This window comes from Homalodisca vitripennis, chromosome 4 (genome assembly GCF_021130785.1).
Source record: "Homalodisca vitripennis isolate AUS2020 chromosome 4, UT_GWSS_2.1, whole genome shotgun sequence".
Classification (NCBI taxonomy): Eukaryota; Metazoa; Arthropoda; class Insecta; order Hemiptera; family Cicadellidae; genus Homalodisca; species Homalodisca vitripennis.
This window is the reverse complement of record NC_060210.1, coordinates 173,757,514-173,782,506: the sequence shown is the minus strand read 5'-3', so window position 1 is coordinate 173,782,506 and position 24,993 is coordinate 173,757,514. Positions and strand designations below refer to the sequence as shown.

Here is a 24,993-nt window from a genome sequence, read left to right as displayed (position 1 = left end):
GTAATAAGAAGCCATTTATTTACGATATGGTTGATTTTTGTGTTTGAGTTTATTATACAACTGAAAAGTATTCTTAAGGTACGAATACACAGACAGCGACTTGACACAAAACTATCACAGTTAAAATACAAAACATCATGTGGAATAAAATAGAAAAAACAAGTCACACCTTGTATACTTTATTCCATATGTTAACGTGTACTTGATAATTTCACTTAGCATCTTATCACATCGCTATGTATTCGTATCCTGACCAACATACCAAAAAATAAGTTAAGGATTAATTGAAGAATTAATTACAATTTTACCTATCCATTGTGCACAACTCATCTACATTATAAAACTATCACTAGCAAAGGCAGTTTATCTGAATGCAATAAACCATTTTTCTCGTAAGAAAGCCAATTTTGTGTATATGATGCTAGTGTTAACTATAAGTTTTATGTTTTTAACATTCTTGAATTATTATTTGAATTATAGTTTTTTCCGAAGCCAAAAGTAGACAATTCAATAAAAATAACAATTGGATATTATTTTATTTGTTGTAAAGTAAGGATGAAATAATTAAACTTACTAAAATGTATAGAGATATGAAACTTCAAAACATACATTCATTAAAAAGAATAAATGAACATCATTGAAAACTCTTAAAAACTAAAAATTATTACTATGATAACATATCAATCCAATCTAGTAATATTTTGTAAAGAAACATAGTTTTTTAGATAACAAAATTTGTGTAAAAGAATAAAACTAAATAATAATGTTTATTTATCTCATATTAGTATGCTAACTGATAGCCCTGAGGACGTTGTTACTGTTTTTAATGAATATTATACTAATATGGTCAAGACTTCAAAACACCTCATTTCAGATCAGTATCATGTTTTGGTAATTATATTATATATTCAAACCTAACAAAATTTTATTGAAGTATATCTCTACTCCAAACTAATATCTGAGAAAGACATGAATAGTATATTGATTGTATTGTATTTGATAAAAATATTCAACTGGCTCAGTAAACAACATTTAATAAAACCGCTCGCCTTGTTAATTCTCCTCTTATTTCAAAAAAAAGTCACAAAGACCTTAAACTACTGAAAATAAAATTTTTTTTATCTAGTGATCCTGAAAATGAAGTAAATTATAGACTAATTTGTCTTATATCGTTTTTTTTAAACTATGTGAATGGGCCATGTCTAATGAGCAGATTGAATATATTACTTAAAAGAATAGCCTTACTTGCAGCATATCATGGCTTCAGAAAAGAAACATTTATTATAATTGAAATTGCTAAGTTCTTGTAATTATTAATAACGGAATCACTTAATAGTGGTAAAAAATAATAGGTGTCTAATTGTTATATAAAATTACTTGAAATCTTAATTTTAAAGTTTTGTATACCAATTTCTTTCTTGGTTTAAGCACACACATAATTTTATTTAGAATTAAAATATTTAAATAATAATGATTAAAAATTAAATTTTGGACCATTGTTATTTTTACGTTATCTCGTTTTTTCAATTAAGTATTAGACTATTTGATTTTTTCATTTACTCGATGTTTACCGGATTTTTGCTTTAATTGTTTACAAGTCACAATCGTTCAAAATAATAAAAACTTTTGTTGTATAAATCGGCTTGATAAATATAAAAGTCTTAATTTTGTATAATAATTTAATTGAAATTAGAATGGAAATCAAACTATTTTTCTTCAATCTTTTTAAAACTTCATCATGCATGTTTAGTATATTAATATACCACTGTGTATACTATTTATTTTTAAGGTTTTTTTTACCAAAACCTGTAATAATTTAAAATACCTTTTAATCATTTTGTGACCATTAGACTTCTTAGGAAATATAGAACTAAGAAGGTATTACATGTAATTTCAGGTATCAAAAGCCCTGATCCAAGCTGCTGGTGAGAAGTTGTCTGTGGTTACCAGTGTTTTCTTGATGCCATTGTGAATGTTTGTTGGTGAAAGTAGTGTATCCCCAGTGTTACTTTGACACTGGCAGAACTGTTATATTCCTAATTATCTTCTGAGGTTACAAAAGGGAGAGGCTATTGCTAAAAACTTAATTTATTATATTGAAGTAAGATATTTTATATTAGTGCATGATAAATAGGAAAGGGCCATATAGTTCTTGGAGTAATCCATGATAAATGAACATTTTTACAGCCACCTAAATCACTGATGAACTTCGTAGTTCGTTACCGACCCGACGAGCAGCCATCTTTGCGACCTCACCATGACTCCTCTACGTACACTATCAACCTTGCCCTCAATCGGCCCAACATTGACTATCAGGTTAGTTCCTTGTGTCCTACTGAAATAAGCCAGTATAACAATTACAGATCTAATCAAAATTAGGTTATAATGAAAGATTTCAATACCTTTTGTAGAAATATTCAACCACCTCTAACTTATTTTCTCAAAGAAATGTTTCTTTCTGTATAATAAATAGATATATTAACAATTACAAACTGTGTATGATTGTAGAAGTCACAGAAGATAAATCATTCGTAAAGATGAGGTGTGCTTAGATTTATGGGATTGTTTTAGTTAGTTCTGAGTTCCGATGCTAGGACTCCCATCATGTTACTTTGATTGTTGCTGTTCAGATACTTGCTACTTGACCTTCAACTCTACAGATGGCAATCAGAACTTTTTCTGTGCCTTAATTTATAACATTTGATGAGTTATTTATCTCTTGTGTAGTAGTACAATCAAAGGTTGTACCCAGTACTTATGTCGATACTAACAACCACATTATGATTCAGAGGTATATCCATACAGCATATCAATAATACAATGTGGTAATACAGACTATGCAATGTGATAAAAAACACGGTTATTGGATGTCATCTGATATTAGAATTGTTATTATTAAATTACACATTCAAGTGAGTAAGGGTACTGTAGTAAAGAATACAGGTAGATGTGTTTAAAATAGAATATGTCCATGCTCAAATAAAGATAAAATAATATTCTTGATCAAGTTTTTGGCAGATATACAGACAGGTTTGTCGTTCCGTTTGCCAAAAACATGTTCAGTTTTAAATGAATAGCCACTGTGTCTCGATAGTAGCCCCATAAGATTAATATTAAACCTCATCCACTTGTATGATCTTTTTGAATTTTTTCATATTTTAAAAATAAAACATCTCCCATAATGCTACAACCAAAAATAAGGGTTTAAAAGTGTTTAATGTTTAACATTTTTCTTATGGGAAAAACTCAAAGTTTGTTCAGTACATCCAGTTCTTAAACAATATGATTTGTCAAAATATCAAATAATACCATAACAAGAACTTAACATCAGCCAAATGTGGAATAATTAGATAACATAATCAAAAAGATCATTATCTATACAATAAAAACATTTTCCAATTAAAAAAACTCTGTTTCTAACAGAACCTAAATTTATAACCTTTTCTTAAATTAGAATTACATAATCTTTTTAAATTAGAATTACATAATCTTTTTAACAAAGACAACTACGTAAATAAAACTTTTTAACAAAGAAAATTACATAAATAAAACTAACAGCCTTATACAGTACCGATCTTTACTTTCTTTTAGGAGAAATAGATTTCCATTTTTTGGTATTTTTTTCTCCTGTTAGGAATTCATTAACCATTTGTATATTTGCTCTAAAATGTATTGGTTTATTCCATGCATTTTGGTTGATTAAAACTTTACAGACAATATTGAGATCACAGTTACAATAACTTTTTATGACAGCTCTGAAGTAAAATTGCACAAATCAAGAGTGTTTTCCTTATCACCTGAGATAATGTTTTGAGTATATGGTTCAGTTAACATTTGATTCTGTTACAGAAAAGAACCAAATTATATTCAGTTGTCTTGATTCGCTGTAGTCGTAGTTTTGCTGTTACAAGCTACACGTACAGTAAGTAAACAATCAATATAACGGATGTTGGGTGTAGGGTGGTGGCTGCAAGTTCTTGCGTTACAACTGCAGTGTGACTGACACTAGAGTGGGCTGGTTGCTGATGCACCCTGGCCGTCTGACACACTTCCACGAGGGATTGCGAGTTACTAATGGCACTCGCTACATTATGATATCTTTCGTCGATCCATAGATTCTTAAATTAGTATTGAGTAGTTATCAAGCATGTATTAGTTTCTAGTTTATTAACCATATAATTCCATCTAAGTTCAATAGTATAATTTGTATTGTGACTTGTATATTTTTAATATTTATAATTACAAGTTTTAATGCTTAATGCTTATGAATAAAGACGTTATCATGATCTTTTTTATGAACAAATAGAATTTATTTCTCATGTAGGTGACATTTTTGTATGTTTTATTATTTAAATTAGAGATCAAAATATGATAATGTGCTAAATACTAATAAACTTTTAGTTCCAAAGTAACACTATTTTTATATTTTAAAGTTTCCTATATTTTAATATTTTGAACAAATGGTTTTATGCCAAATATGTTTACTACAGCATTTAGTTGCATTTTGGAAAACAATATGAGGTGTTGGAATAAAACAGGTTATAATTTAAATACCAAAGAAAGACTTTTTGTCAATTGGTCTCAGACATGGTATTTTGTTATTTTATTTTATAGTTTAACGTTAATTTTTAACCAGAAATGTTTTTCAAGCGGAAAAGTTTTTAAAATTGACTGATTGACTACAGGAATGGTCAGAGTCCATTGTATTAGATGAATTTTGTAGATTTTCTATAAAATCTAAATTATTTATAATTATAAATTAGACATTCCCTTATGTTCTGTATTTGGTCATTAAATGCTTTAATAAATCTAAGGTTTAATTTTCCTTAAAGTTTTTACAATACATGATTTATCTCTAGTTTTACATACTATATTGCTGTTTTATACATCTGTAGAAACCGTATTATTTACTTTGAAAAGTAAAATGTTTCATACAGAAAATTCTTTTCAAAATGTTTTTGGTTAGATGTTTTTAAATATTGTCAAATTTGTAAATTGATTATTTTTTACATTTTATTAATGTAGGAATTGTGTTTACAAAATAATTCTGAGATACAATAATTGGTGACAATTTTGATGCATAATAAATAAATTTATCATTATTAAAACTCGGTAAGTACTTTTTATCAAAAACAATATGTGCAAATATCTAGGTCTAGTATTTTAGATGTATAGAAGTGAATAGAAAATGTTTTGACAGAATAGTTCAATTTAGGACACTTTATTTGTGCCTCCCAATGGGTTAATGTTGAATCTTATTCTTCATTCATTTTTCTTAACATCGAATTATATGAACTTGGCATCATGATATATCGAAGAACAATGTAGGATAAAATATGTTCATACTATTTTAAAATATTATGTTTTAAGCATTTTATGTATATAGACAATATTTTCTTATAAGAGAATGTTTATCAATAAAAATCTATCAATAATCAAATATGAACAACCATTGTTTTTTAAATGTGATAATCATTTTGCTGATTTTACAAAAGCCCTACAGTTATTATATACAAAACCTAAGAAAAAGTATGCTATGCTTGATTGTATCCTTAAATATTGGGTAAGTTACCATTTAATCGGTTCTATGATAATACTTGAGAGAAAATAGTTCTTTGAAAGTTTTGAATCCTGAATCACGCACAGTTTTATAAATTAATATTTAGATAGTTAAGAAAATACTGTCATGTTTATATGTTTCATATTTTTTGGAATTTGTATTTTATTTATAAGGTACTGTATTTTGTATGACAACAGTTCTCTTTTGATACATTTGACATTTTTTCTGTAAGCGCATTGTCATATTTATGGATATTATTTATTCATAGTGATATGCTCTTTTCATTTTAACATCAATCCTATGTTATTAACACCGTAGTTAAACTACTTAAGATCCCACAGTATATAGCTGCAGTGAGATTGTTATCTACATGTATTGCAGCTAGACAGTTATTGTACAGTAGTTTAACACGTCAACTACGGCAAACGCCATAGTGCGCGTGTTATGGTATTGGACTACTTAATTGATCACTCAGTATAGAGCGCAGTAAAGGCCAAATTGTGTACTAAATATAAAAATACATACTACTCGTTTCTTTATTTACTACAGCAAGTTATTAATTATCATTTGACTTGAATGGTCAGTTTTTATTTTATTTAACCATTCTAAGTTTAGTTAATTCAATTAATTAAATCTCATGTTAGTTTTACAGATTTTTCTCCTGTTAGTTTTATTTGGATTTCCTTATTTTTTACTTTTATGAATGTAACATTTTATTTATACTTCATTCCTAAATACTCATTTAATCTATTCCTTATTAGTACCTTGTATTTTGTTCCTTTAGATTAGTTGTTAGGTGGCTTGTTTAAATTTTTTACTATATACATTAGTAGTTTTATAAAAATTACAATTCTGTAAGTTGATTCAAAAATAGGAATAGCAAAAATCAAATAAAAGTTATATTGTGTACCAGCTTTCCACCTAATACTGTTCTCTCTATTTTTATCAAACCATAATCCTTTGTTATTTTATTGTTTTTTCTTAGGCTTTATACTATAAAATGTAATTTTTGTAATGCTAAAACTTTGTTTACTTTTGTAAATAAAGGTAGCAAAGTCTAAGATGTTTTATTTATATTTCCAAGATTACCTATTATTGTTGTATATCCAGATGTGTAGATCACAACCTTACTTATGTCTATTTTCAAGGGGATTGAAAAAAAAATAAATGTATCTAGAAGAAGTTGAAAATTATGTTAAACATTTTGTTTCATAGCTTTGCGATTTGGTGGTTACCTCCTATATCAAACTAACAATTGTTTGAAAATATTCTGTAAAATTTTATCAACAGTGTTTTAAAACAAGGTTCAATGTTCAATGCTCAAAGCATTTTAAATACAATTTTGTATCATTTGTACATATTTGAAATGCTATTTGTAGCTAACATTTTTTGGTGGCAAAGTTATATGTATTTTCCATATTTTAAAATAACAGCTAAAGTTGTAAAGAAATCAGGTGCATTGGCAATACAGTAAACACAGCAAAAAAACAAAATCATGTGTTGAATCTTTGTCAAGACATTTGATGTGACCTGAGTGCACATTACGGATGGTCCCAAATGGAGCCATTGTGCAACGCTAAACACAATATTTTCAAGATTTTTGCATCCGTTAATCCTCATTATGCTTTTTGCCACAGCAAATGGGTAAAATGAGATTTTAAATTATCCACATAGCCAAGTTTTCTAAATGTGTACGTACCAAAAAGTTATCAGTTTGGGAATATGAAAAAACTCATAATTCTAAATGGCAGAATGTTGCTTTATGTTGAAGATAGAAATAAATCGTATGAGGAAACATAACTGCTTTAAATCAAAGCTTTGTCTCTATTCATTTTGTTGTAAGAGATGAACAGGTGTTTTTTATATACTTTTATATTGTGATACAAATACTAAGAAAGGCGTCAGACCTAATTAAATTGGAATTCAACAATAACAATATATTCTAAATCCGTCTGTATATTAAAAACAACTCATTTCATTGAGGATTTATGTTATATTGATGGGAAGAAATAATTAGTTGGTTCATCTGTATGGTTCTACGAAAATAAATGCAGTGTGGCATTAATAATGGAACGTACCATTACATCATTATACATCAAATAATACTGGTTTTCTGAAATCAGTCATTCACACCAAAAAAATGTATTATTTTTAATTAAATATTTGTTTGTCTTTTCCAAAAGTAGTATAGGTGTAGTAGTAATTTTGACGTACAATGAACTACTTGTAGATAGCTAGAACAGCAGTTTGTAGAGGGCTGGCAGTTGGCAGCAATGGACATAAGCTGGTTAAAGTATAAAGTTAATCAAATAAGCTAAGCAGATTACAGAACTCGCGACACAAGACTCACCCCTTAGCACACTCGACCATCTACCGCTCCAGGTGTGTTTACAGCATATTGATTTTGGTTTAGCTCTTAGCTTTTCTTGTCCAGTTTCCTTTCTAAAATACTGTTTAATTATGTAACAGACTTTTGGTGTTGTATTTACATTTTTTTTTTAACTTTAAATAGTACAATTTTTTAAATTATTAAAATCTCAAAATAATAAGCTTGTTTGCTTGTATCAGGTATTAAATGTGTTCAAATAATTTGGTTGTATTACGTTATTGCATTTCAATTGCAAGATATCTTATCAGTACAAATCCTTTGGAGAAAATTAGTTAATCTTAACCATTTCAATTGATGTTATAAACGTTAGTAAGTTCGTTTATGACTAATCAAATCAATATTTTAAATTTGTAATCTGTAGGATGGCTAATTCTTTTTTCCCATTTATTTTGATTGACTAAACCAATATTTTTGATGCTACTATATTTTTTTAGTAGTCTTTTAGTGTTATGTTATCATTGATCTTCAATGATCATGGTTGCTGTCAGTACATTCCATAGTGATTATTTAACTATTTTACAAATTAATAATACAAATTGAAACCAAAACTTAAATACAGTCGTAACTATCAAAGTTTCATAGTGGGGGTATATAGAAAATCAATACCGTCAATTTTTAAAGGTATCTTGAGTTTCTAAGAACATGGCAGAAGTTCATTTTACTTGTGTTTGTGCTAATTTATTTATTCGTTCCACTATTGCTAGAAAATTATATATTTTATTCTTAAATAAAAGACATTACCATATCACATGTGGTTATATAAAACATATTCCTAGTTAAAAAGAGTTATTTATCATTATTTTGTAACTTGTGTTCATTCAATGCTTCATACAATAATAACTCAAAATAATATCTAAGAAATTAATATTTTACACAAGTTCTAACATTCTTTCTTTAACTACATTTATTAAACCGTCCTAGTTATTAAAATATTAAAAAATAGTTTAAAGTATTTTTATAGGTTATTTTGAAAATAAAAATTGTGTGTAATATATAAAATAATCTCAAATGTTAGTTGTTTCCTTATGTTTGTCTGTTTTTATAGTAATACAGGTATATTGGAATTAAACTGCTTATTTTCATAGCTTTACAAATAAGTTAATGTTTAAATGGCTATTATTTGCTTTTAATTTTATTTACAATTTGTGTTTAATTTTTGTAATTGTGAAGCTGTAAACATTCCCTTGTGAATAAGCATATAATATACATGGTGTTTTTGTGATATTCCTCTAAAATTATGGAGATGATCCCTTACATCTAAATAATGTAAAATGTTCCTGAAAACGTGTCCGAGAGCTACTGATTTTGTACAAAACTTGTCTGTCTAATTTTTACATTAAATTCATAAATCTTTGGGCTACAGTATTGTTTCTTGGTATTTATATTTGCCTAAATAAGACCTGGCTTAAAGCTTGAAAATAAAGGAAACCATCTAACTTGTTTCAAAATGGTGGCTATTGCAATTAAAATATATGCAATTAAATGTAAATATTTTTAAACCATTGCAATCTAAATTATATATAACTCATAACATCATGAAAAAACGATTATCAACATTTGAGATTAGGATGGTTGACCATCATAAAACAGCATATAGGCTTTATTGTATTTACTTTTTTCGTAAAATGTTTAGCTGTTTTACTTCTATTTTTATGTATGTAACCAGTGTTTGTACATTTTAAATTGACCCCAACCTTCTCAAAACGAGTGGTAAAAAAGTAACGTAGGTCTTACTATATGCTCCCTTGATAATATGATTTAATTTTAAATTGAAACCAGTCTCGTAACACTAAAATAAGGATAGTTAACATAAGTAATCATTTATCTATTAATACAAAAAATCCAAACTTCCACTATGAGAAAATATTATAAAAAAATACAATGAAACTACCAATCTGCTCAAGCATGCTTTAGACACCTAAAACATGGTATGTATTGTAGGTAATTGTATATGATTATTTTGAAATAAAAATAAACCATTGAAATTTGTACATTTGGGAGGAATTATCTTTCTCTGTGGATAGATCTGCGATTATGTAGTGGAAACATTTTTTTAACTAACCTACATTCCAAGACTTTGTAGAGGAAGGCCTAATATCACTAGGGATATATCTGGATGCACTATGCTTCTCATATCCTGTACAGTCAAAACAGAACACACCCAATATCTGCTAGTGGCTAATTTCATGTCTTATCTGCCATTTCAAGTATGTCTCTTATGTAAATTTTTACTACTGATGCATTCAACTATAGTTTTATTTATGTTTTGTTTTCAACACATTTGCTGCTGAAAATTATGCAGTTTTTATTTGCTTATAAAATATAATTTAATTTTACTTGCCATTAGTTGTTAGATGTCAAACAACGATGAAAATAGCTGGATGTGTCATCTTTTGAAACAGGGTAATCAATCAACGATACTTGCTCCTGGCACCGATATTCACACTCTAAAGCATCATTATTACTTTCTCCAAAAATTTAAATAATTTTAAAACACTAAGTGGCTTTATTAAAAGTGTTTTCCATGTTGGTAATAAATTATAATGGTAGATGAAATTCTTTTTAAATAACATAATATTGACCACTACCACTACTATTTAATATTCTACCACTACCCCACTACAGTGTTCGTTCTAACCATCTAACCGTTGTTTCTTTTACAAAATGGAGAAATTAGTTATAAAAAGTGTTTACATACCCATCAATCCACCAGGTTGTTCAAGGAACTTAAAAAGTCTGAGAAGCACATGCCTGAGTTTTCCTTGCACCTTCAAAAACTTTTTTCTCTACTCTCTGTAACAGACACTCCACTTGTTTACACATCTTCTCGCTCTTTTCTTTCCCGTGATGTAGCTCAGTGTGAGGAATTCATCGATAAAGATCTTATACAATCTTAATGTTTTCCACTCTCAAAGATAATTAACTAGCATCTGGTTGTTGCAATACTACCCCTTAAAATAAAGACAATAGGAAGTGGTTTCACTCTTACTTGACCCATCTGTAATTGCATACTATCAAGTCACTCAAAAATTCATAGAGACGTATGATATGACGTATTCTACTTTTTACATGACACTTTCTGCATACCAACCAATTGTTTCATCTTTCTTCAACTTGGTCTTCATGGAAAACATACCATCTAGCCATTCTCAGCAATATCTGTTTGTGGTGGGATGTTAACCCCTTAAAGCAGCTCTTATAATAACTGTCCATAAATAAGCTATAGCTTACCTTGCATGAGGCCTAGAACTATATTATTGGCATGCATCTTACCACCATGGTCATTGAGCGCTCCACACTACATCAAACTATGCAGCTCACATAAACTGTATACATGTCACATACCCTTGATACCGGTATATTTTCTAAAGTAAAGCCATATATGTAATTTTAATAAAAACTTAAAAGTGATTGTCATAGTATTTGATGTTTTAAAACAATAATTTTTCTTACTTTTCCTTTCGTAGTCAGACAGCAATGCTACCCTTTATGTTGCTTAACGGCATCCATCTGTGGCACTTATCTGGGAACCTATGGGCTAAAGGGTAAAAAAGCAACATTTTACTGAAGACGAATGTAATTTCAGTTTAGCAATACACATAGCAGAGTGGCACTCATCTGGAAACCTATGGGCTAAAGGGTAAAAAAGCAACATTTTACTGAAGACGAATGTAATTTCAGTTTAGCAATACACATAGCAGAGTGGCACTCATCTGGGAACCTATGGGCTAAAGGGTAAAAAAGCAACATTTTACTGAAGAAGAATGTAATTTCAGTTTAGCAATACACATAGCAGAGTGGCACTCATCTGGGAACCTATGGGCTAAAGGGTAAAAAAGCAACATTTTACTGAAGACGAATGTAATTTCAGTTTAGCAATACACATTAGCAGAGTGGCACTCATCTGGGAACATATGGGCTAAAGGGTAAAAAAGCGACATTTTACTGAAGACGAATGTAATTTCAGTTTAGCAATACACATTAGCAGAGTGGCACTCATCTGGGAACCTATGGGCTAAAGGGTAAAAAAGCAACATTTTACTGAAGATGAATGTAATTTCAGTTTAGCAATACACATAGCAGAGTGGCACTCATCTGGGAACCTATGGGCTAAAGGGTAAAAAAAAAACATTTTACTGAAGATGAATGTAATTTCAGTTTAGCAATACACATTAGCAGAGAAAATAAATTAACAGCTATAAATATAAGAATGAGACATTTAACTCTAAAATATTTATGAAAGTAAAGTCAATTTTAACACATAAGCATGTTCTACCCCTGCATATATCTGATTTCTTCCATTTTACCTCTATTAAACCCTTCTCATTACAACCTGAAACCAAGTACAGGCGCTTGTCCCCATAACTACAAACTTCTAGAGGTTCCCTTAACAATACAATTACAATTGATTCAATTTATTTCTTAACATTCAATTAAGTTTTGTATGTGTAATATGTTGTAAATGATACAATGGTGTAAATCCTGTAGCTATTACTGTGACACAAATCAATCTTTCTATTATTATAGAAATCTCTGAACCACTATGCCCAAAGACGATCCAGAAACAGCAAAGTTAAAAAAAGAACTCGAAGATCTAATAAAAAAATGCCAGGTAAGAGTTTTGTTAAAATAACTAAAATATTTGTATGTTTTATTCAATATTGTTTTTTTATATTTTAGATTGTAAGTGGTAATTTATAAATTGGGACATTTATATCTTTATGTGCGAAGACAATTCTTTGTAGTTACAATAAAAGTAGAATGAAGTGAAATTTATATTACACTAGCGGGCCCGGCGCGCTTTGCTGCGCATTTCAATAATTTTTTGCAAAAGTTGCCCGCGGCTTCGCACGCAATTTCCCGTTGAAAACAGTACACTATATTCACTTATTCTTTTTCTATCACATTCTAAACATTGCTGAGATAATTGATAGTCGTTCCATCGTGAGCCTCTTGGGCGTATTATGAAGGTATGTACCATATTCCTGCCTCTATATAGCTGTTACCCACGGCTTCGCACGCAAATCTTAAGAACCGAAGTCCTTATATTACTTAGTAAATTTTTTTTTTTTTACTATAATAAATTTTAGATTAAATTAGTTATATCTCCGATGCCACGATTGAGCTTGCTTTGTTGTCTCGATCGAGAGAATATGTACACACGGAGTTTTGAGAACCATACTTCTGTCAAAAAAAACAACTAAGGTTGATTTTATAACATTCTTTATATTTGTAGCCAACGTAAGATAGTAATTATGATATCTGCATTACTCTTCTGATCAAGCATGAGCATGGTTTATATTAAATAAATATTGCAGTTAAAGGTGAATTTTTACGTCAAATTTGAATTGTATTATCTGGATAGTAAAGTCTATGTTTAACAGTGATTGCAAAAACAGTTTAAACAAAATTTGTCGTTTCTCTTAAGCTTACTCTATGCTTTAAAACTATAAGTGTAATATATGTTTACAAAGAACAGCTGATTAAAAATTTGAAAAGACGTTAACATATGTTTGCTGCAATGCATTTCTTATGGGTATTTCTGTAACCAGTGGGGCGGAATCCTGAATCGGGAAAGGGATGGGCATAGCTTATAAACCTTCTCCGTGGAAAAATACATATACGTACAAATTTTCATCATGATCGGTCCAATAGTTCACGATTCCATAAAGGACAAACATACAAACATTCATTTTTATATATATAGATTTAATACTCAGCACATACAATATTTTGATATTGGTTTGAGTATATTTTTCATTGACAATGTTGGTCAGACGTTTAGAGCACTAAAAAGTTGAAGTGTCAAATGATTGTTCTACAGGAGGAGCAGGCAAAGTGTGTGGACAAGAAAATGGAAGAAATCTGCGCAGACATGGCTGATCCGCCCAAAGTTAGACTCACTACAAAAAAGATGCTCAAAGGACACATAAACAAAGTAAATTCAGTCCACTACAGTGGTGATAGCAGGTATTTTATCTTTTTTAAACCTAGTGTTTCTCAAAGCATTTATATGTAAATTATCAAAACCTATAAATCATTAATGGTTGAATACTGTAAGGCATGCTGTGACTGGATCTTTGGATGGAAAACTCATCATCTGGGACACTTGGACAGGGAACAAGGTGCAAGTCATTCCCCTGCGTTCCGCCTGGGTCATGAGTGTTGCCTTCGCTCAGAGTGGTAATTATGTCGGTCAGTATCAGGAAATATATTTATTGTGGCTACATACTGATTTCCAGTTTTAATTAATTCACTTTACTGTATTCTGTTAGGTTTAATGATATTTGATGGTTTCTATTTAACAGAGTAGAATAAAAATAAGAAAAACTAGAATGATTGAGACAGCCTAGTGTGTTATCGCAACCAAACATGTGAAAAAGCTCCGTTTAGTGTACTCAGAACCCAGTGTATTCTCAAGCATTAGTTGATCAATTTTATTCTGACTAATAATAAATTTGTAACTTGTTAGTACAATTTGAACCAAACAAAAAATTAAATAATCATTTAATTAAAAGGATTTTCTTCAATCAATCAAAATATTATGTACATTTATCTACATTAGTTTTGTTTAATAAATCAAAATAAATATTTGTGTGTACTTTTTAAAATATAATTTTTGAATATGCAATACAGTCAAATAATGTGGTACCCTAGGGATGTGATTTGAACGAATCATAAGAAACTGCTGCTGAAGCCAGATTGTGTTGACAGTTGTAACGATGTTTTTGTGCACACACCGTAATATTATCGAGTTTTGAAAAACAAAATGTGTGATATTATGTAAACCATAATATCACACATAATACATAAAAAATATAAAACATAATAACTGTAGACTTTAGTGGCGAATATTCTATTATGGTATTAACCCTTTGAGTGCCAAGTATTTACTGAGTGGGTATACTGAAAAGTACCAGGTATTTTTCTAGTGGGTGTACCTAAAAGTGCCAGCCCTTTTGCGGGCATTTTGCAAGGTTTTAGTAAAAAATTCACAGTTTGATTATTTAATAAGCTATCAACATGATTCTTTTTTATTTTTCTCGGAAAACTCTGTTTAATTAACATAAAATAACAAAGTTACCATAACACTAAATTTAGGAATACCAAAAATGGACTTACCTAAAAAAAAATTCAAAATTTTTTTAAATTTCATTTTTCAACCAAATTATTATGGCCAAAAAAATTTGTATCCTTTTCTTAGTCCATATCACTGGAAAGTGTATGCAATTGTCTGTAAATCTTGAAAAATTTATATTATTATCTTCAATAATGAGTAAGTTATACAACTTTTAAGAAACTATTGTCACATTGTTTCCGGTAGCTATGGCAACCAAAAAATGTTTTTATGTGAGTTTCATAATTTAAAGTTTGGTCGGAAGTGTACTATAACAATTTATTTTGAAAATAACAATTCTTCAAAAACATTTCAATATGATATTGTTTAAAAATATTAAAAGTTACAATTTTTAGTGATTTTTTCCCGAACGTCCAGTAAAATCGGACGTCGGCACTTTTCGGCCAACTTTTGTCGTCCGGTAAAATCGGACGTTGGCACTCAAAGGGTTAATTTGCTTTCTTTTAGGAACTGAGTAGCCTACATTCTAAGGCTATAAATAGCAAACACTGCTCAATGCTGTAGGCATGTAAGATTGTGCATGGTACTGCTGCTCAGTTATTAGATATCAATATCAACTGGAAACAAGTTTTTAATAGTAGTCTACTTCATCTGAAATTTTGATTATACGAAGTAGGCTTGTACCCATCAACTTTGGATAATCATATCTTTTTTGGATAATCTATCTTTTTTTTATCAAAGGAAAGACCGATCCCCTTTTAAGCCTTATTCTGTCCGTCCTCATGGGCCACTGGCCTGTGCGAGGATCTTATCAAACAGAATAAGGGGGAGAGTCGATACAGTACAATGTCGATGGTACTGATAAAAAGTGCAACGGTCACAGACAGGATTTGAACCTGCGCTATCTATAACTCAGACCCAAAGTCCAACGACTTAGACCGCTCGGCCATTGGCACTCCCAAATCTCTATCTCTAGTAGTGTTTTAATTTTTTAGCAAAAATCTTCAATTTTTTCCTTTCTTGTAGTTAAGTTGATATGACATGCTATATTTGAATTGAAAGTCTGTTTTTTTGTTCCATAAAGTTATACATAAGAATATTGGAATTGTCATAAATAGAAAAATTACAATATTTGATTTGTATTAATCTAGTACAAATTTTGAATCACTTTTGGTTCTAATATAGCGTAACTATAATATACTACCGTATGTAACAACTAATTGCTGCTCAGGCATTGCTGTATCACAGTAAAAATAAAACACTCAATTATAAACTAAACAAAACTAAAACTTTTAAGTTTAACTGTATTTTTTTAGATTGAAGTAAAAAGTTCACAGTATTATATTTTATTTTATTTCAATTTAACAGTAGCAGTGAAATAGGATTATGTGCAGATTTTTTTTTTGTAATTTACTGTATTCATCTCATTGTATGAGTGATTGGATATTTTACCATTCTTCCCTCTTGAGTCTGGATTGATGAGAGGTTTATTTCTTGTATTCTCACAAAAAATTAGAAACATCTGTGTGATCTTGCATGCAGCCTGTGGAGGGATGGATAACATGTGCACTGTGTATGATGTGAACAATCGAGACTCTACTGGGGCTGCCAAGATTGTGAGGGAGTTGCTTGGCTACGAGGGCTTCTTGTCTTCCTGTAGGTTCCTTGATGACAAGACCATCCTCACTGGTTCTGGTGACATGAAAATGTGAGCTTCCCTCTATCAGCTATTAAGTATTCATTTACAGTGATTCTGAAAATTATGTAAGAAACAGTAACATAAGATTGTTTGTATTGGAGATTGCTAAAATATCTTTAAAGATTTATAATACTATAAATTAAGATCACGTTTTAATTATTAGTTTCATTGTTGATTGGTTAGTTGCAGATGTGTTCTGCAAACTTAATATGTATGCTCACATTCACGACGATTGTGTTTTATTGGTTTTTTTAATATGCCGTGCGTATTTTGCATTTTAAATATATATAAAAAAACCATACATTTTTTTGTAAAAAGCATTAAAAGCCATTCCAAAATACTATATGATACATTTGGTAGGTGTAGTGGAAATACGGCAGGTTAAATTCACCTTAAAAATCAAAAACATGGGGCTCTCATGTTGGACTGAGATAATGATAAAGGCATGGATCTCTAGAGCCCCATGCCAGGTTATAAAGAGAATAGGACTCTAGAGCCCCACATTAGCGTGAACATGTTAAATAACTCCTTTGCTTAACTCATTCTGAAGACTCAAATAAAATAAAAACTGTTCTCCCCTCCTAGTATCTGTAATTTCCATTTCTGTGCTGAAATAAATGTTTGATTGCTATTAAATTAATAATTAAAAGGGTTTACATTAATTACATTCTTGGTTAAAATATTTAGGAGCCCATATATTTTCTATTTTTATTGATAGAAACCAAAGAGAGTAAAATATCATTGTTTTGTCAGTACAAGTAAATATCAAATATATATGTTATATTATTTAGATTTTTCAATTCCCTTGAGTGTATATCTAAGGTTGGCCTTAAGCTCCAAAGATTTAACCAATAAGACAGTGGAATGAGAGAAAAATTGGACTACACAAAAGCACTCCAAGCTATTAGCTTGAACTGATGGTATACTGCTATATACGAATTCTGGCCTGCTCTTCTCCCACATTGTAACCAGTGCTGCTAAACGGGTTCTTCGCTTTTGGTTGGTTAACATTCTTCTTCATGTTCAGTTGTTCAAATTACAGAAATAAACATTTTCTAGGGGTTTGGACTGTTTTTCTTCAAAATCATGACTAATGAAATGCCACTGGTGTAGAAAGAGCCCTTTAAAATATAAATATAAATGAATAGAGAGGATTACTGGCAAAAATAATATACTGACAAATACCTAGACCAGCCAATATAAAGTAATATTTTGTGCTTTGCAAAAGGAAACATAAAAAATCTTTTTATATTTACTGTACAAGATCAAGTATATTGCATGATTTCAGTATAGTATATTACAATACTGAAAATAACCAACTGCTGAGTAATCCTGAGTACACTAGGTTTTTATCTTAATGGTTAGTTTATCACAGTTATGTGCCTAAATGGTTAAAACAAAAAGCTTTTTATAATGTTAACGAAATGCATATGTGTAATGTAAATCATTTATTCTTTTAAACTTTGTCTTTCTCTTGTACTATTTACCAAATGTATGTAGTATGTATTTATATTTACATTTATACTGTTGGTGTTATATTGTATATATGTAAAGGGTGGTCCAACCAAAATGCACGAGGTAAATTTTAAATAAAACAAAGAGTTTTCAGAGAATTATCTTAATATATTTTATTATGATATAAGGATCTATGACAATTATGTGTGATACAAAATATCGGCCAAATGTTCGCCCCGGCTTCGGTGGCATACCTCTATCCGATGCTCCATATTTTGAATGGCTCTAAGACATAATTGAGGCTCAATGTCGTTAATATGCCGAATTATCTCATCCTTTAGCATCCTTGAATTGTTCTTGGCTTATTGACGTACACTTTTTTTTTAAATATCCCAAAAGAAAGAAGTCCAACGATGTCAAATCACATGATCGTGGCGGCCAATTAACATCGCTACGACGTGAGATAACACGGCCATTGAATTTCTCGCACAAAAGAGCCATTGTTTCGTTGGATGTGTGGCAAGTGGCACCGTCCTCTTGGAACCACATATTGTCCAGGTCCCTATCCTCAATTTCTGGCCACAAGTAGTCCGTTATCATCTCACGATAGCGAACACCATTCACGGTAACTGCTTGGCTGACCTCATTTTCGAAGAAGTACGGCCAAATGACGCCGCCAGCCCATAAACCGCACCAAACAGTCACTCTTTCTGGATACATCGGCTTTTCAACAATCACTCGTGGATTCTCATTTGCCCAAATGCGGCAATTCTGCTTGTTTACGAATCCACTGAGGTGAAAGTGTGCCTCGTCGCTGAAGATAATTTTCTTTGAAAAATCACCATTGACTTCTGTCTGTTCAACCAACCATTCGGCATATTGACGACGCTTGAAATGGTCATTAGGCTTCAGATCTTGAGTTAATTGAACCTTGTAAGCGTGTAAATTCAAATCTTTATGCAATATTCGCATCAGTGATGTTCGTGAGATGTTCAATTGTTGCACACGCTGACGAGTCGAGGTTGACGGCTCTTCTGCCACACTATCGCGAACAACACCAATGTTTTCCGCAGAACGAACTGGGCGAGCACGCACAGGTGTTTTCACATTTCCCACAGATCTGGTTTGCTGAAATTTGCGCACAATTCTCCTGATTGTGGATACATTTGGTCAATTATGGTGACCAAAAAAATCACGAAGTGCACGAAATGCATTTTGATTTGAATGTCCATTTTCGTTAAATGCTTCAACAATCTTAACGCGCTGCTCAATGGTATACCTCTCCATGGTTGAATTTGTCGAACACTGAAACAAAAAAAATTTCAAGTTAAGTTGTGCAAAATACTTGACGTTAAGGTGTGACTAACAATTATCATCGTGCAATTATGGATGAACCACCCTTTATAACCCTTCTGCTATAAGGACTTTGTCATTACAATTTATTTGTGGTACGACAATAAACATGTTTCATTCTTGATTCTAGACATTGAAATAAAATATATCTTATTGTTTAACAGATGTATATGGGACTTGGAGGCTGGCAAAAAGACCACAGACATAGACCAGGCACATGCAGGAGACGTGGTGTCCATGTCACTGTCTCCAGACAAGAACACGTTCGTAACGGGAAGTGTGGACCGAACCTGCAAGTTGTGGGATCTACGAGACAACACTTGCAAACAGATTTTTTTTGGCCATCAAGCTGATGTAAACTCTGTTTGTGTAAGTTTCAAAACCACCTACTAGTCCTTTGTAATAAAAGTAAAACATTATTAAAATTATTTTTTTGTCAAAATGGTACATTAAACAAACATCAATACAAAAAATAAATTTCTTCAATACATTTAAATACAAATGTATTTAATAAATTATATTACTTATGTGCTTTTCAAGTATTCAAACATTTTTCCAGTACCATCCCAATGGATTTGCATTTGCAACTGGCTCTGAGGACAAGACATCCCGAATGTATGATATCCGATCTGATCAACAAGTCGCACTGTACGAGCCACCAAATAAGACCTCAGGCTTTACAAGCTGCGGACTATCACTATCAGGCCGTTTTGTGCTCTGTGGCAGTGATGACCATTCTGTCCACATTTGGGACACTATGAAAAACCAACACAATGGTGAGTGACTAAAGTTTGTGTGAACGAGTTCAACGTAGGCAGATTATGTATTACTCAATAAGTAACGATTTTGTATTACTTCATTACATAATGCCAGTAAAGTTAGCTCACTATAGTACTTTGACCCGAGATTTATCCTATGTAGTTTAATACATAGATAAAGACATTCTAAAAATATTTTAATACAAAAAAGTGTAAAGCATATATTAAAACAGAGTTAGTAATAGTAATTTCTCATTAGAGCTATTACATATTACTTGATACAGGTTATCCTGCATAAAACAAACAAGCGGATAATTCAAATACAAGCTTACATATTAATATTGTTGCTTAAAAAATAACAGCCTTTTTTAAAAATATTAAACAATTTTGTAATTATAAACATTAGCCAATATAATAAGTAAAACATTAAAGTTAACTTACACTAAAACTAAGAAGATTATAATACAGAATTTCTATAACAAATAAATAATCGAGTAATACATAAAATTATTTTTATTATTTAGATCTTTTTGCACTAGTTTTCAATGGCCAAACAGGTGCATTGTCACTTGATAAAAAGAACAAATAGAATACAAAATCAGTTAATTATAGTTAGATAAATCAACTCATCAAGTATGTGATAAGAAATCTAAATCTGTCATATCCGGAAATTAAGTACACAGAAATATACTTTGTTAACACCTCATTTCAATTGGCTTAAGTATTTAATTACCATATATTTGTTTTCAAGATATTATTGACAGAATAGAACACCCACAAACGACTTCTAATTTACTTCTGTTTTAAAAGAATCAAAATTCAATTACTTGAAAGTTTGTTGTATACCCTAATAGCCATAATATTAGGGAACTTCTCTGAATTAACTTGTTCTATGAATTGGTTACTGTAGAAGAGTATTATGTTTTAAAGTTATGAAAAAGATTTTGCTAAATAGAAAAATTTGGATTCCTCCTTCACAAAAAATTCAATTTTATTATGATTTAGCTGACTGAGCTACTGTTTTTTAGCCAATGAAACAAGCTAGAATGTAATCTCATTATTGAGAAAACACAATCAAACTCATTAGAAGACTCAGCCATGTTCACAAATTTAAACTATATCACTGTAATAACAACAAAACAGATAGGAAGTTTACCAGTATCTTATTTGTTTACTTAAAACATAGATTATACTGCAGAAACAACATACGTCAGACATCCAAAAATGAAATACAAAGTTAGTTGTTATTAATTACGAATTACGATTGTTATTATAACTTAAATAAAATAAGACACTGATCGATCTTTTACTAAAATATAACATTATTTTACCTACAATTTAACTACGTAACTGGATATAAAAAGTCCAAAAATATAGTATTATGCCTTAATTCATGTTGTTTTTCTGGGGTTTATACATATTTATGTGCATAGTACATGTTCTTTTGTATACTTTTAATATATAAATTGTATTATTTGAACTCATAATAATGGCAACTGTTTATATATTTTAAACAATAGTTATAATAGTTTCTGAAACTTAAAGAGTAATAATTTGTCTCATAATTATCAGCTTTACTGGGTTTATACAGGTTGTTTCTAACTTTTTATTAATTTTTTTCAATTCATTCCCATGATACCAATTTTTAAGATTAGAGTCTTTTTAATGAATGAGCTTTGTTTTCTGCCCAAATCATATTAAAATATGCTTAACACAATAATGTACACAACATTCGAAGAATGTGGCTTCAAAATTACATAATTTTATCACTCTACACAAGTAGGGTAGAGACAGTGGTCCTAGGTATTTGTATGACCCCTCTCATCCACTCATCTACTCAGTCTCCGAAAATGCATTGTTAACCAGCAAGCCAATACAATCATGACTTACAGGACGATGCAGAACAGTACGGTAACTATTGTTCCCTCAATAACTATATTAAACAGTTTTATGGTGAGAAAACTTTTTTAAGAGAATTAGTCATTTTTATACACATTAGCATTCACGTTATTATTTTTTCACATTATTTAGTGAAATTTGGTATTACTATTGAGCAATAGTATGAAATTGTAATTTTTCTTTGTAATATATTTAAATTATTAATTATACAAGGTATGTTCAAAAAGTAATGGGAATTTTATTATTAAAAGAAATATTTATTTATTCGTCCCGATTAGATATTATGCATTTGTGCCAGCACTCACACTCGAAGCACTTCTCAAATTTAATCATTGGAATAGCTTTTAACTCTTTCAGCATTGCACATTTAATGTCATCTATGCTTGTATAACGACTTATTTTGGGAAATTTTTAAAAAGTCACATGAAGCCATGTCTAGGGAATGTGGAAGCTGAGGCATTGTTAAAGTACTGCTTTTAGCCAACAATTCATGAATAAGCAATGAAGTGTAAATTCTTGTTTTATTCATAGCAGACTCGCCATAGTTAACATTTCCAACACTTTGTTACACTTTATTACATTTTTCACACAAAATTTAATACAAATTCTTTGATCTATTTTTTTAAACAAATGAAAATTACTGAGTTCATAAAACATTTCTAACATTAGCAACTACCACTGAGGAAGTAAACAACGAATACAGGTTGAAATATTGTATTATACTTCAGGAGCTTGAGTAAAAACATAACTTAAAAAATCTTGACAATCAGACCCTCAAACCCATGAAACTTAAAAATTCCTGTTACTTTTGAACACACCTCGTATACAGTAAAAATTAACCTCAAGTACAGTTGTCTAGTAAGCCTAGTTTCATTTTGTTACAGGCTGCCTGGCAGGCCATGAGAACAGGATCACATCATTGTCAGTCTCTGGAAATGGCATGGCAGTGACTACCTGTTCATGGGACCAGAATGTCAGGGTTTGGGGATAAAAATATTGTCTCTGTGTTGTCATACTCTTATGTTTACATTCAATCTTATCAAGAATAATGTATTTTACATAACTTTTAATTAATTAAGAGGTCCTTATTATTATTAATGTGTTTGTATTACATGTACATTTTTCATGTCTTGATTCTGGAATAACACAACACTGTAATTTGATATTATTTTGAAGTTTTTAAACAACTGTATGAAATGCTACGAGATCAAGAAAGCTTTACCTATCTATATTGTTTAACATCCTTATTGTGGTTCTCTACTTAGTGATCTTGAATTCTGAATAGTAACAACCAGCACGTAGTATGGCGTCTGCTAGTCAACATGTCAAAACAATATAAAAAATCTGTTTCTTGCATTTTCATATTAGTAATATAAGTAGACTACATTAAAAATATGTCGATTACCAATTATTTTTACTGAACCTCTCCTTATTTAGTGGACTAAGAAACTTGAATAACATTAGTAAAAGCCAGAAAAACTTAATATTTGTTTCATTTTATTTAGCGATATGTTTTATGAAAAATTACTGAAAGTACCTGTACATTGATTGATATGTTTCATGAAAGTTATATGAATTGAATTAAATACATCTTATTACTTTTTTCATCACATATATTTTATTTAACTACCAGTATTTTACAAAAAGATAATTTTTGAGTGCTTAAAAACTAATTGGCCACTCATTAAAAAGTCTGTCTTTAAGATCTTTTCTTTAGTATTAGATTGAATTTAAAATTTGAAATCCTTAGAAAGTAACTAGTCTTAGCAATTTATTTTATTTCATATTTTTTTACTTTCAGTTTGTTTACTTTATTTTATAAGAAGGATTACATCTGGCAGTCCACTATAAGCTGTCATGGGTAAGTTTGTTATGTGTGTGCGTGTACATTGAAGTGAAACTCTTTTATTAGCTAGTTTTACATAATTTAAATAAATTAAATTCAATATTTGTATTAGTTGAGTATTATTTAACCTTCTACATCTATGAGCCATCACCTCCACTTTAAGTTATTAACTCTATTGCATAACTATTTAGGTGATGCAATCGATGTATGGTTGAAAAATATTTTTTTCTATATTAAATTCATAGTCCTTAAAGATAACCTTCCTAAATACAGAAAAAGTAGAAACAATGTTTTGCCACTCCACAAAAATTACAGGTATTTAAAATATGAAATTAAGGTAACTTTTGTAATCAGGTACAAATACAAACAGCTGGAGATAACAATGCGATTTTTGTACACTATGAACAAGAGTTACAGATTCAGGAAGTGAAATATGAAAAAAGATTATTTCGTTTAGAAGAAAAATACTAAACGTTTTACTGTTATAGCAAATATGTAGTAGACACTACATTCTTTATACCCCTTTCGATCCCTAACAATTGTGAGGGTGAATTTTACACCTAAAAAATCCTAACCCTCACAATTGTGAGGGTTTTTTTCTTCTTTCTTCTGTACAAAAACCTACATGATATTTAGAACAGTAACTGTTATCAGGGGTGTCTATGAAATGTTGGGAAAAGCAGGTATTTTTTTTGTTGCTGCAAGTTATAGTTTGTAGGAGCAATAGTGTTTCTAGTTGTTCAAGAGCAGACATGGAGAGAATAGGCAGGATAAAACCAAGTAAGTTTTAATTTTGTATATATTATTTATGTTTAGTTAATATTTTAAGACGTGCATACAGTAAGTTAAATGGTACATTTCTATTACATATACCTTTCTTTTCCTGAAAGTTTAAAAATTATCCAATTTTGTAGGTTGTAAAATCTAACCGGCACAATTGTAAGGGTTAGGACTGA

General features: G+C 30.2%; 2 protein-coding genes across 2 annotated transcripts in view; both read left to right on the top strand.

Annotated features, from left to right (window-relative positions):
* The window catches only part of LOC124360674 (procollagen-lysine,2-oxoglutarate 5-dioxygenase), an 82,685-nt gene extending 76,064 nt beyond the window's left edge, over window positions 1-6,621 (top strand). Inside the window, exons 15-16 of the mRNA XM_046814494.1 lie at window positions 2,188-2,316; window positions 3,960-6,621. Coding sequence (XP_046670450.1) covers window positions 2,188-2,316; window positions 3,960-4,115 — 285 coding nt within the window. The 3' untranslated portion in view covers window positions 4,116-6,621. The remainder of the gene's footprint in view (window positions 1-2,187; window positions 2,317-3,959) is intronic.
* Window positions 6,622-7,865: 1,244 nt separating this feature from the next.
* On the top strand, window positions 7,866-24,145 carry LOC124360675 (guanine nucleotide-binding protein subunit beta-2). Its single transcript, XM_046814495.1, has 8 exons — window positions 7,866-7,942; window positions 12,477-12,561; window positions 13,774-13,919; window positions 14,011-14,144; window positions 16,570-16,735; window positions 19,699-19,903; window positions 20,094-20,310; window positions 23,076-24,145. The coding sequence occupies exons 2-8, from the start codon at window positions 12,493-12,495 to the stop codon at window positions 23,180-23,182; spliced, it is 1,044 nt and encodes a 347-aa protein (XP_046670451.1). The 5' UTR covers window positions 7,866-7,942; window positions 12,477-12,492; the 3' UTR covers window positions 23,183-24,145.
* Window positions 24,146-24,993: the final 848 nt, after the last annotated feature.

Coding starts and splice junctions, on each gene's coding strand:
- LOC124360675 (XM_046814495.1), top strand. CDS start 12,493: ATGCCCAAAGACGATCCAGAAACAGCAAAGTTAAAAAAAGAACTCGAA. Junction 13,920..14,010: donor CACTACAGTGGTGATAGCAG/GTATTTTATCTT, acceptor GAATACTGTAAG/GCATGCTGTGACTGGATCTT. Junction 14,145..16,569: donor TCAGAGTGGTAATTATGTCG/GTCAGTATCAGG, acceptor TCTTGCATGCAG/CCTGTGGAGGGATGGATAAC.